This window comes from Cyrtonyx montezumae, unplaced genomic scaffold (assembly GCF_038088225.1).
Source record: "Cyrtonyx montezumae isolate F1298 unplaced genomic scaffold, pur_monq_1.0 scaffold_3, whole genome shotgun sequence".
Classification (NCBI taxonomy): Eukaryota; Metazoa; Chordata; class Aves; order Galliformes; family Odontophoridae; genus Cyrtonyx; species Cyrtonyx montezumae.
Window position 1 is genome coordinate 91,079,362 of NW_027072034.1, and position 14,027 is coordinate 91,093,388.

Sequence of the window (14,027 nt, forward strand, 5' to 3'; positions counted from 1 at the left end):
TTTGTTGCTGATATCTTTACATTAAATCTTAGAACTGAAGGAGAATTGGTGTTGTGTTAAAAGAGTATGGGTATTACCTTCTTTTAGCATTGAGAATGAAACTTCTAGTTCTTAATTTTTACTATAATGCAGTACATTTTATTTATAGCTGGAAATGGCCAAATCTTTTCAGCTACCCTTCCCCCCCCCCCCCAACCCCCCCCCAAAAAAAAAGAAAAGAAAGAAAAAGGAAACTGTCATTTTTATATGACAGTATATATATTTCTTTTGTGTGTTGGGAGGAAGGGTGGTTGTTTGGTTTGTTTTTCAAAATGGAAACTTAACAAACAGAGGCTGTAAGAGTTTTGTACAGTGAGGGATTTTTTTTTTGTTTGGTTAAAGCAGGTCAGTTTGAGGAAGATGGGCAATATTTTAGGATGATTTGGACTTTGAAATAAAAGCTGTGAATATAAAGGTAAACACAGGTCAAATTTTTATAAATAGTAAATACTTTAATAATTCAGAGAAAGGCTTACTTAGGAGGATTGTAGTAACATAGTTAACACCTGTATGGCAGAGGGGCCGGTAACTTTACGAATAGCAAATGATTAGTAGGAATCAAGTTGTGGCAAATATTTACCACAAATCTAGTAATTCTGTGATGAATACATGATTTTCTTGTTTTGATGTTCTGTCTTTTATTGTATATTTACAATGGTGTGACTTCAGCCAGACTGTTTTCATAAGGAATATGATTCATTGGGTAGCTTATGACATGTCTCGCAATGTACTTTGAACTTGTTGTTTTCCTGTTCAGGAAGAGGGACAAGTTGGATGTGGAGACGTTTTGGCAGTCTTGGCTTCTGTTGCTGTGTCACAGTTTGGTTCCATTTCACATCTGTGTGTGAGAGAAAGGGCATGAGCCTTCTAGAGGTTATTCCCTTTCTCTCCTTTCTTCATATTAACTAGTTATGTAAAAGATGTTCCCTCTCCTTATTAGACCTGTCTCTATTCTTGGGCAGTTGCAAATGCAACAGTGATAGTGGGAACTGGTTGGATGCTTGTCTTGTGAACCAACTCTAGCATTTTCTTTCACTGAACAGATAGAATTTAATGTGCTGGAAATGGCTGTGATAACGTGCTTTTTCCTGATGCAGAAAAAGATGCTTTCCTAAACATGTTAAAGAAATGCATGTTATAGTGTTGTTCCATTAAAAACCTGTGTAGTATACTTTTGAACATGCTGATGTAATGGTTTGTTTACTTGGTTTTGTTCTGTTTTTAAATCTCAATCTGTACTAGATGGGAAACACTGCATCATGAAGAGGAATATGTGAATCTGGGCTAATACTGCATCTGTCATAGCGTAGTCCCAAGAGGAATTAAACGTTTTTGCTTCTGCTTCAGCTGTGTTTGGAAGGGAGAGTTTCCTTGATGGGCTACAGCAGTGGGAAGAAAGCAGATTAACTGTAGTAAGGATGTATTTTATGTTAAGTATACATAATTAGTGATGGCTATAAACATGACTTAAACTGTGAGAATTATTGTGAGCTGATAAATGAGCTTGCAGATAGCCATTTTCAAATTATTTTATTTATTAATTCAACTTGATGTCATATTTATGATGGCCTTTGCCTTGTCCCACTTGAGGATTTTCTGTGCCCCCTTGTTAGAGAGTAACTACATAAAACGTTGAGGGAGACTGCCTGAGAGTGAGTAGTAGGGTGAACCTAGGAGTGAGTCTCCTACTGGAAGGTGAGAAGTCTTCTCCAGTGTCCGTAAGTCTGTCCGCCCATGATGCATGCTTCCTTGGCTGTGTTGCCTTCTGGGGCTTCCTTCTGTGCACTGGGGAATAGTGGGCTGAATTAGTTTAAAGCACCAGTTTCCCAGACCTTTTAATTACAGTTCTGGTTTGGTTGTTATCTAATAAAGTTGAAGCCTAGAACAATAACCAGGATATGGCTACTCTTTAGTTGGTAAAGTTTTTTGTTTGTTTGTTTGCTTATGTTTTAGAGAAAAAGCAAAAATAAAACCAACCTCCTGCAGAAAGCAAAACTGCAGTATTTAATGGAAAGCCAGTATTACTTGAAACTAGAGCGACATGCCTGAGTCAGTGAAGTATGAGCTAAGAATCTGGCAGAAGCCTTTAGCACAAAGGAAGGCTGAAAGTCTCTCAGGAAGCGTGTACGCTGCTAAATGTGGCACGTTTGAACATGAGACTGACATCATTGTGAGTTCATAGTAGTGAAAGAACTATCAGCCACAAATCAGACTGACCTAATTTTTAAGTCACTTCTAAAAACTTAATAACACAGTATGTTGCTTGTGCAAGCTGTTTATGTCTAGCTCAGTCTCTTGCTACTTAATTTAAACTATAAGTTAGCCCTCTAAAATGTCAAAGGAGTTGTTCAGGAAGGTGTTTGTGTTTGAGGGGTTCTGCAAACTTGCAAACTTCCTTCCTTGGCTCTTTTTCCACCCTGACCTCAGCCTTCAAATAAAGGAAGTGATTAAGGACCACCCATCATATACCTTTATCCTTTAGGATCAGTTTCCTGGAGGTACAAACTTAGGATTGCATACCAAAACCTAACTTAGTCATATGAGCTGCTCATGTGCAAATTTCTTAGTGCAACTCAGTCTGAAAATTGTCAGAACACTTGCCATAGGTATAAGCAGGAATGTATTTATGGTCAGTAAGATGTTAGAAGAGTGATCGGTATTACTTATAGGTGAATCCACGATCACTGAAAAGTAACTGGTGCTTCTTCCATTGCTGAATGCCTAATAAAAAGATCCTGCATTTTGAAGGTTGTATCTTTCCTTCTGTTTGTTAGATAACTCCAAGTGCACTGAAGTTTTTATCTGTCTTGTCAATATGTTGCTTCAGTTACCGCAGAAGAATATTGAACCCTCTTAGCTTGGGATTCCTTTGTCAAAAGTCAGTTCTTTTCTGGCTACTACTTGAAGGACTGTGTAAAACAGAGCATCTCTAGAAATTCTGGATAAATATAAAATGTTGTTTATATGTTTGTATGGAACTGTACATGCATGTAAGCACATTTCAAACAGGTATACTACAAATGCAACTTAAGTTTTTGTTTTTCTCTGCTTTTCAAAGTCCTGTAGGAGGCCAAGCAAGTTCTTGATGAAGTTGCTTGCAGCAGTTCTTGATGAAAACCTAAATCATATGGTAATGGCAGAGTTTACTCACCTTGTTCGGCATTGAAAGCATGTGCAATTTTAGATTTTAACACCCTACTCTCTCTTAATTCTTGCTAACTGAATGTGATGGTGGTCGTGTTTTGTCAGAAGTTTGTGAGGGGGATTAAAGTGCTTTGTGCTAGTATTGCTCTTCTCCCTTGCTTGAAAGGTAGTGTTTATAATGGTGTAAGAGCTGCAGCTCAGGAATGTAAGCCACCTTTTGCTTTCTCCTTCCCCTGTAAAAAAATCAGTATGGCCTCCCTTTTCAGTTATGGAGTTACTGTGCAAGAAGAGAATGTTTAAAAACACTTGTAGAAAGAAGCAGATTATAAGAGTTAGCTTTATGAGTACAAATAGTGTATGCAAGCGTGTTATGTTGCTGGTGTGTGCTATCAGAAGCATTTCACTGTGGCAGTCAGCTTGGTTCCCAATCCACATCTCGTTTGTATTCTGCACCTGATGTGCAGTTCTGCCTTCCTTATGTGTCTTCACCCTTTTCTGCCCCACACAGCCCATGGGCACTGATTGCTGGCAAGGACTCAAGGCTGGAAACAGTTCTGCCATGCTGGCTGTGAGCTGTCATCCTATGCCATGTATCTCTGGGGTCCTTCTCAGGAAGAAACCTGGTTAAGCTGATCTGCTTTACTGCATGGGGCTGAGCTCACGCCTGTATTTAGATGTTTTGTGTGGCCCAGAATCCCTGCCAGTGGTTTCCCCTTGGGAGCCACAAGTGCATGACTGCTGTGTTACATCTTGTAGGGTTCTTTTCTGTGTTTTTATCACTTAATAGCAAGCATTGTGCAAAATATTAATATGACTTTGAGCTGGCAGCGTTTTTTGGCGTGAAATTGAGAACAGTTTTAACACAGTGTGTAAACTTTGTAAACTGGTAGATGCTTCTCTATACAGCTGACAAGACACACGGGCATTTTCAGACACAGGCGGGAAGAAACAAAGTATTAATGTTGACAGTTTAAAAAAAAAAAAAAAAATCCTTCCAAACTTTCTCATGCCCTGATGTGAACGGGTTGAATGCGCATGTTGCCTTCCGGGAGAACTGGTGTCATTTCCTCAAATGGGTGAAAGGCCATTGCATTTTAACCCATAGCTTACCATAAAAGCAGTTTACATGGCTTGTGTCCTTACAGGAGGTTGACTCACTGTGAACTTTAGTCATTTGGTTTTAAGGAAGAGTCATTAAAAAGTCTGTTGTAAGAAACTCATCCTTGCCTTGCCCAGGAGCTGTTCTGATTTGTTTCCCCAATAAAATGCCATCATTATCCTCTGCCTTTAATCTGTCCTAGTATTTGTATGGAAGCTTCAGATCTGTCTTTCTGTTGAAGAGTTACCACTAAGCAGATCAGAACTGGATTTCATTTTATTTTTGGCTCTTTATTTACAGGTCTACCTTAGTTAATTGCCTGTGTTGGAACATCTCCCCCTTAATGCCTCTTGCTAGACAAAAGGCATTAAAATTAAAGGCTAACCATTATCTGAAGACGCTGAGGTCCTATCTTATCTTCTCTTACAGAAAGCTTTTTAAGGAAATAGCAAGGACTTTTAGAACTGCTAGGCTTGGTGTTTATTTAGCAGTACTCTTTGGAGCACTTTCAAAACTTTTTCTTAGCAAGCAGATGAGCCCACAAAGTACAGCGGCACTGCTTAAGTTGGTCTGTGTAGAGCAGAGAATGCTGCCAGGGATTCAGGGCATGCAGGTGGTGTAGGAGATGGAAACCTTGTTGTCCTGAAACTGGCTGCTGTAAACAAAGAGTAAGGGAACAGTGGGTTTTCAGCGACTTGAAAATTTCTGAAGTAGTTTAACCCTTTAGGGGATTGAGTTTGTATCTTTGAATTGCCCGCTAAACTCCAGCTGCTGCCAGAGACCAGCAGGTGTGGAATTTGCCACCTGCCGCTACTAAATGATGGATCCTGTGTGCAGGAACCAGATAGAGTTCATGGTACATTTTGTAAGAATAGGTGACTGTTCTCCCAGCTTGAGTACAGTTTGTAAAGTTTCACTCACATAGCTTTGAGTTGGATCTGTTCAGACTATACAGAGTAAAGCAGCTGAGTTTTAAAGCTTGGTAGCGCTTGCTGAACAGACTAACAGCTTTTATGCGAGGTGCTTCATACAAGATTAAACCTTCAGGGAAGAAGAGATACCAAGGTCCTTAGAAGGATGCTGTGGTGCTTGACTTCTTAGTCACTCCATGACTTTTGCCTATTTTTTTGAGAGCCACAGCTCTGTAGCTGTGGGAGGAATACGCTCTCCTTATGACTAAACTGGTTGGGTTAATTCAGCTGCAGCTTAGGGGAGGCCCTGAGCAAGAAAGGAAAAAAAAGCCTTCAACTTATAATTCTGGAAAAGAAAAAAAGGTATTTAAATAAGGCCTGGAGGACCATACTTGTCAGAAGTAAGTCAAAAGGCAGGTAATTCACTGTAATTTAAAGGATGTGTATTTCTTTTCCCAAAGTCAGCAGAAAAAAATCCTCCTCTCTAAATGATGAAAGACTTCTTTTTAAACTCTCTCCTAAGCATGAGTAGCTAAAGTTTCCCCCCTTAAACTTGGGTGGCTCATTCATATTTCATTCAATTATAATACAGCAACCTCTCTTTCCCTCCCCCCCTCTTACCACCAAGGCTAAGAAGGAGGAGGGGAGATATAAAATGTTTCCGAAAATTACAGGAAATGTCTGTTCCTTTAACAGCATTGCCAGGGAATTTCCAAATATGCTTAATGCTTATGGCTGAACTTGCAGCAGCTCAGTCTTCAATCATGAGTGGATTGTGTTCTAAAAATATGACACCTCATTCCAGTAAAATACACTGAAATGAAATGTATGCTTTTTTTCTCATCTACTCTTCAGAATTAATTCTGCCGTGTGGTGAAATGAGGGATTTGGGGGCTGCTTTAAATTCCTGATTTTTTTTTTCTATTCAATAAAGAGCGGAAAAGTATTCCATTATTGCTTGAGGTGGTAGTTAGCATGTAGGTCCCTCTCATGGCATGCATCCCATCGAGCCAGAGTCTGGGCAGCAAACTTCAGTTACCTGCCTGGAGGGCTCTGGCCCAGTGTTCTGCTGTTTGTGTTGGCAAAGCTTTTACAGCAGGTATCTGAAGACAGAAAGGTACTTCTTGTACCTTCTTTGTCACTGGTTTTGAATCTGCTCACCAGCTTTTATAACATGCTTTGCCCTGTGCAGCAGTGGCTCTGCACAGTTGTGATGTCACTTGCAGTGTGCTTGAGAGCCGCTCCAGGGTTTCATAATATGGCAGTGCTTGGCAATAGTTTGTTAGTGTGGTTCATATTACAGTGATTAAGAGAGGTTGTCATCTCTTGGTAGTAATGATTTGAATCTTGCTTAGCTGGCCAGGAAACAGTTTGGAATTGGCACTAATGTGTTTATTTTTACTTCCTCGTGTGAAGGTTGTAATTCAGTTTGTTCATGTAGGAACAGCAAGTGCTTTTCATGGAGTTTGTCTGGCTATGACTACATGAAACAATTGGTGACATCAGTGTTACCAGTTTCCAGTGCTGGCTTTTTAGTGTGTGGGGAGGTGGCGTTAACTAGCAAAGATATTCTGTTTTGTTAGACTTCGTTCATTCAAAATACAGCTGTAATTAGACTGACAGCAATCTCCATTGTTGCATACTGAGCAAGATTTTGTGAATTTGCTTGAATTCATGCAAATAACATCACCTATGAAGGCTAGTTACAAATTAGTTATCTAGCAGAGATGAACAAAATTTTTTATTTCAAATGTTTCCCTTTTAAATTAGCACTAGCAATTAGAGATCTCACCTAGGTTTTTATGTTTAGGGGATTTTTACAGCGACTGCACAGAGTATGATTTCCATTTTTTGACTTGTAATAAGGATTTTTCTTCTTCCTGTTTTAGGTGTTTCCCTCAGCTGGCCTTTGTGTGCAGGCTGCCCTTTGTTCTCTTCAGCCCATTTAGAATTTGTCAAAAGCATAGGTGAGTAGTTGCTTTTAACATGAAACAGTAATGAATTACAGGCTGCAATAAAAGCACTCCACATTTTCGGTTGATCTGACTTAGATGCTGTATGGGAGAATAGTCTTATAAATCCATTGAAAGTTTTCCTGGTTGTCCAGTGTCCCAGGTGATAGGAAATGAAAAGCATTACTTGTTATAGCACTTGTTTGAAATGAATTAGTTAAGCTTGTCTTCTAGATACCACAGAACTAAATGCTGTCAATCTACAACGGGAAAAAGTATTTTGAAATAGAGCTTCTTGCTTGAATGGGCAGAGAAGGCAGTCCCCACAAATAAAGCATTTGAGCTGTAGAACAGAGTGATGTAATGCATCAACGGCATGTTCTGACACTTCTCATGAGCGCATATTCTGTCAGGCAGGTTTCCCTGCTATAACATAAGTGTTTACTATTCCACAATGAATGTCAAACTTGTTGGCTTCTTGGTAAGTGCAGATGATTGTATTCTAGCTCATTGCTTTGAGCTGGTGATGATGCATGAGTGTATTGTGCAAGAGCATTGCACAAATTTGTGGAATATGTTGGGTAGGTCACCTAAACATAGTGGTGTGGGGATTTTTTCTTCTTTCTTCATTTATTTATTTAATTAATTGATTCTCAGAAGAACAGATTATCTTATTTCTATTACTATTATTTTATAAAAAGAAATAGCTCACTGTTTTCTATGTGGAAATTCTATTTATCTTGCTTAGCCTAGCTCTCTGAGAGTGCTGGTGCTGAAAATGTCATGGATAAATAGGTGTAGAAACAAAGAACTTAAAAATCTAAAGTGGAGATCTATTAATGTACCTTATTCTTGGGAAACTGATTACCTTTCTGCCTCCATCTGTTGATGTCTCAGTTCTCTGAGGTGATTGCAATTAAACTGAGTAACTTTACCGTAGAACTAGTAACCAAAACAGACTCAGTTAAGTCGGATGAAAGACAATAGACCACTGAACGGAAATTTTTTGTGCTTTTTTTCCAATTGATTATACTTACCTTATTCATGAAAGTAGAGTGCTTAACCTAAAACACATATGGATACTGTTTCTACAAGAAAATTATTACTGTCCTATTTTGGTTGTGTATACAGATCTGAAGAATAGATCCCTGGGAAGAAGGATGGGAGGGAGAAGCCATTCTGACCAAATAAAGAAAAGCAGGGTGATATTCTTAGCCATCTGTAGCTTTACAATGAGTTAAAGGTTTAATTTTCTTATTTAAAAGAGAAAGAGTGTTGAAAAGTGCTGTATGCCTTGATCCATCCTAAGGAGGAAGAAGCCACCCGGTACCACCAGTGTCTATGGGTAAATTCATTCTGTATTCTCATTGCTGGGCTGTGTTTCACTTTTTCTCAAAGCTGATTTCAGTGTAGAACATCCTGTGACTAGGATGATTTCCTAGTTTGAACATCAGCCACATAATGGCCAGGACATTATAATTCAGTGAAACATCATGATGTCAGTATGTACCATTGCAATCTAAATCACAAGCAGAACGAAGTAAGAAAACAGTCAAGAAATTGACTCTGGCCTTTTTACAAACAATGATTGAAATGAAGCAGATATTTCAACACCTCCTAACAGCTGGATGATAAAAGCACTTGCCAGGAAAGGGAGGAGATCTCTAGTGTTTACCTAAAGCAGGAGACTGCCAGTTTCTCTTGTTTAGATAGGTCCCAGGGAAGAGTCCAGAAGTCTGATAGTCCCAGAAACTGAAAGAGCGAAAACCTATAACTGAAGTACTGTTTTGACAGGATCAGCTCCATCGGGCAGGAGAGGAACAACATTTTTTATCAGTCACAGTAATTTGAGATGACATTACTGTTAAGTTTATTACTTTCAATCCATGAGGAGAGAAGCTTTCCACTGTGCTATTACATTGCTGAATGTTAAAGTAATAGCGTTATTCAAGAGGACTTTCAACTGGTAGCCCGCTTTCATTAAGAAGCATGTTCTTTTACCAAGTAACCAAGTTATGATTAAGTAATAGAATGGCGTAGGTCAGAAGGGACCTTAACAATTACATCTAGTTCCAACCCTCCTGCCATGGTCAGGATTGCCATCCTCTAGATCAGGTTACCCAGGGCCTTATCCAACCTGGACGACAACTCCAGGGATGAGGCCTCCAGACCTTCTCTAGACAACCTGTTCCAGGACCTCATCACTCTCTTGAGTAAAATCTCCTTAAAACATCTAATCTAAATCTCCCCTTTTTAGTTTAAAGCCATTCCCCCTTGTTCTGTCACTTACCAGACTGTGTAAAAAGTTGATCTAGCTCTTGTTTAGAAGCTCTCTTTAGGTACTGGAAGGACACAATGAGGTCTTCCTGGAACCTCCTTCAGACTGAACAAGCCCAGCTCCCTCAGATTTTCTTTGTAGGAGAGGTGCTCCAGCTGTCTGATAATCTTTGTGGCTTTCCTCTGGACACACTCCAGCAGCTCTACGTAATTATTGTGATGGGAGCCCCAGGCTAGGGTGCAGTACTGCAGGTGGGGCCTTATGAAGGCAGAACAGAGGTGTACAATCACTTCCCTCACCCTGCTGGCCACCCCTCTTCTGGTGCAGCCCAGGATGCAGTTTGCCTTGTAAGCTAGGAACGTACACTGCTTGCATCAGACTTTTCATCCATCAGCATACGCAAGTTATGATGGCAGGGCTGCTCTCAATTAGTTTTTATACCAGTCTGTATACTTATCTGGGATTGCCCTAACCCAAGTGCTGCTCCTTGCACTTGGCCTAGTTGAACCCCATTGGGTTCACGTGGGCCCACTTTTCAAGCCTGTCCATATCCCCCTGGTTAGCATTCCTTCCTTCTGTTGTATCAGTTGTGCCATTCAGTGTCACCAGCAAGGGTAAGGGTGCACCTGAGGGTGCACTCAGTCACTGTCTGTGGTAGAGATGTTGTAGAGCACCTGCCCTAGGGCAGACACCTAGGGAACACCAGTCATCACTAGCCTGCATCTGGACTTGAGTTCTTTTAAGGGATTTATGAAACAAACTGAAACTATCATCTAAGAGGGGAGAGTGTGGCAGCAAGCAAAAAGTGCTTAGGAGATTAAAGAATATACCCAAGCTGAAAGTTGCAAATTACAGATTACATATTTCTAATAGCCTCTATTTTGATATTCTGTGGTTTCTAAAGCCCCAGCTGCTTTATTTTCTTTTGTTACTTGAACTTTAAGTCAGCAGTTTACCCATCAAAACAAACTGTCTAGTTCATGAACAAACTGTCTAGCTCACAGAAGAGCTAGAGCCAATTCCCACTATAGCCAGTGGAAAAGTTTTCATTAATTTCAGTGGGTTTAGTATCTGGCAACTTCTGATGCAATAACCAACACCCCCAGAAAAAAATAATAATAAAATAAAAAGAAGGAAAAAAAAAAAGAGATTCAAAACTCATGACCGGACATGTTAAGGGAAATAAAAAAATGTAGAATGCTTTTTGTTTTTTCCTTAAAAAAATTACAACTATGGAGCTTCAAATCCCCCCCCCCACACACACACACACTATTGCATAATATGTAGTCTTCTGATATCTTTCAGCCTCTCTACAAAGAGCCTGAAGCTAGTAAATAATGGCTGCTCTTTGAGGAGGAGTATACTTGCCAATCAAGTTGTAAAGATCTTGTTGAAACATGGAATTAAGTTTGTTGTAATTTTGTTTAAAGTTTATTTATTTATCGTGAAAGTGAAGTATGCACTTATTATGAGTTTAATTCATTTAAGAATTTGTACATGTAGGTTTATATATTATACCTGCTGAATAAAATATGTGGTGACCTCTAATTTCTCACTGCTGAACACAACTTTCTTCTTGCCATAACAGGACTTTCAGTAAAAATTAAAATGAATGAAACCATTTTGAAGTGAAATAAGTCAACATTACAAATAAAATACAAAACTTTTTAACTGAGACTGTTAAAGTGAGAATGTAAAGTTCTGCATATTTAAAATATGTTTTAAAAAAATCTCCATGTGTACTTGTTTGTACTTTAGGAATCTAGGAAAATGTTTCTTCCCGATGTGCTACTGTTTCAAATGTGTAACTGCTTGAAGAAAGAGTGTCAGGGAGTCAGACTTATATCTTTGTGACAGTTGAGTTATTTTGGTTTGTTCGTGCCAGCAGAAGGCAAAGGTAGAAAGACTGCTTCTATCTCAGGCTGGATAGTGTGGGCCACCATTGATGTATGAGCTGCTGAGGTGTGTACTTTCTTGTGTGAGTGGTGATGCATAGTTTTGGTGACCTAAAATCAGTTCCCAAACAAGGAATGTTATGGTGTGAAACACACAAACTTGGGAAATGTAGTTTCTTGACTTTAGCCAGCTCTGACTTCAGTTCAGATTGTTCATTTCAAACCAAGCTGCTATACTAATGAGGTGAGGAGTTTTTACCAGGCTAGTGTGAGCTCCACCACCTCAACAGAAAAAGCCAGCACACCCAGTTTCAGCTTCCTCAGCTCCAGCAAAAGCAGACATGTGAGAGTTTGTGCTCTGGAGCTGCATTTTGCAGGCTTATATAGATGGCCATAAGTAGATGTGTGCAATTACGCTGAGAAACCAAGTGCTCCTGTACTGGAAGGGAAGCAAAGTGACTTCTGCTTTCTGTAGGTTTTATAGTTTCAGCACAAAATGCACTGAGCTGGAAGGTGAGCCACTCTGGTAGCTGTTAGTCAGATGTTTTCCTACATTTTCCTGCTGAGACAGATTCTGTCTAAGTATATCATGGGAGATTGAACAGCCCAACTCAGTACTGCTACTAGATGATAAAACATCTCAGTCTATTCACTGGTCTACGGCTGATGCCATTTAGGTCAGGATCTAATTTCACAAAACTATAGTTTGCTTCAGTTATTATTAGCATGTGTCAAAAATGCACTTCACATTATGATCCCATGGGCTCCAGAGGGGCTGGAGACAATCCTCAGTACCATACCTTGCAGCAGTGTGTTCAGAAGGCGTCTGTTTCAAGTTTGGTGATTAATTCAAATAAAACATACGTGTTCTGATGTAGCATCTTACTTTCTGGTTTATGTTTAACCATTTTCTCAGAGGAGAGAAGTGAATGTAAGCTTGTTGTCCTTTACTTTGGACATTAGTTTACATTTTACATTTACATTCAGTTCTCAGATTTGCAGTGCTGGTTTGTGAAATGCTTTCCAGGGCATTACATTTTAAAAGTGCATCGTAAGTTTTTACAACTTCTTACTTAAACGGTGAAGTGCTGAAATGCATCTAATTCATTTTGCTTTTGAAAGGAATAACAGATTTAGTGTAGTGTCTCTTAATTGCATTCTAACAAGTCTTGAGAAGAGGGAGAGCTAGTGGCAGCAAAAGTCTGCAATTAAGGCAGGGTATGTTGCCTGAAATACAATATAATTGTACAGGCAAGGTTGTTGGAATAGGTTCAAACACTGCAGTTGCAAATTCTCACTCTCATGTTTGAAATATTCAGAGGGCAACTTTTCGGGAGTGCATTTATTATGTGGTAGAGACTGCTGTGCAGTTAGCCTCAACGGTGAACATTTTGTTCTGCACGCTTCATAGCCTCATCTGGTTTGTGTTTTTTTTTTATCTTCCCCTTCTTGTAGGCTCTCAGTCCAGTGTAAAGATGATGGCTGGGAGCAAAGGTAAAGAATGATGTAATGCAGCAGCAGCCAGAAAGCATCTTTTGTGTGAATTGTGCAATGGCTACTCCAGTCATCTTCTGATGAATCAGATGTGAAGGGTTGCTCTGTGGAATGAGCCCTTTGTAACGACACATCAACTGGAAGCAGGAGGAGACATTCAGCTGAAGAGCTCTTTCTGAAAATGGGTTTAACTTTTCTTTTGCCAGTCACTACCAGCATGACCTCATACACTTCTAGTACAATGCTGTGGCTAAGCCTTTGAGTACACAGCCATTACATCATCGCTGCAAATTAGAGAGGGAGGTGGTGAAAGAGGCTTCATTGTTGTCATGGCCGATGAGATGATCAGCACTCAACTCATTGTCGCTGAGAAGTTGGTGGCTTTGCTGGAGAGTGGTACTGAAAAATTGCTGCTGATTGACAGCCGCCCCTTTGTGGAATACAATACATCCCACATCTTGGATGCCATCAACATCAACTGCTCAAAGCTTATGAAGCGGAGGCTGCAGCAGGACAAAGTTTTGATTACAGAGCTCATTCAGCATTCAGCAAAACACAAGGTAGGGCGCATTTTCCTGTTATTCTTTTGATTTTTTTTTTAGAAATGTGCCCTGAGATCAACTTATTTCACCTCAGGCATTTTGATTTGGAAAAAAAAAATAAATAAAATCGGGGGAGGTTGAGGTTTGCAAAGACTTTACTGGAATTTTGAGATGCTGCCATTTAATACTAAGTTTATCTTTGGTATACTTAGTAGCACTGCTCTCCTCTAAACGACAGGTGAACGTGTAGGGTTCTCCAAATTAACGAGAAATAGTATTTTTAGGGTTCTTGTAAATTGTGTAGTTCACAGTCCCTTAAATGTATGCAATGAATGCAGTAAAGGTTCATGTTCTAAACTTTGCTCTAGGACCTGTGGTGCTGAGGATTGCTGGCAAGTGGTCATGCAGTTCAGAAAAAAAGTGTAACTGTCAATCCTGGCTCTTGCTTCCAGTTTAAAGTGCTTTCAATCTTAATTGTTTGATGGATTTTTAAATAGATTTATGATTGAAAAGAAAATAACTAAGATGTTTAAACATAATAAGTATCTAGTGGGGTTTTCTATATCCTTAATCCATTGGTACTTGTTTCAGATACTTTGGGTGACAGAAAGATTTGGTTCTTGATTTCAGATACTAGAAGTTGAAGCCTTTTTCTTACTTTCTTAAGTGTATT

The 14,027-nt window shown here is 39.5% G+C and overlaps 1 protein-coding gene across 4 annotated transcripts in view; it reads left to right on the top strand.

Annotated features, from left to right (window-relative positions):
• The window catches only part of DUSP16 (dual specificity phosphatase 16), a 61,837-nt gene that overhangs the window by 21,808 nt on the left and 26,002 nt on the right, over positions 1 to 14,027 (top strand). For 2 of the 4 annotated variants that reach the window (XM_065742317.1, XM_065742316.1), the window contains exons 2-3: positions 7,083 to 7,160; positions 12,774 to 13,372. In XM_065742317.1, the coding sequence (XP_065598389.1) occupies positions 13,142 to 13,372 (231 nt within the window). In that variant the 5' untranslated portion in view covers positions 7,083 to 7,160; positions 12,774 to 13,141. The remainder of the gene's footprint in view (positions 1 to 7,082; positions 7,161 to 12,773; positions 13,373 to 14,027) is intronic. The other 2 variants (XM_065742318.1, XM_065742319.1) reach the window with 1 other exon arrangement.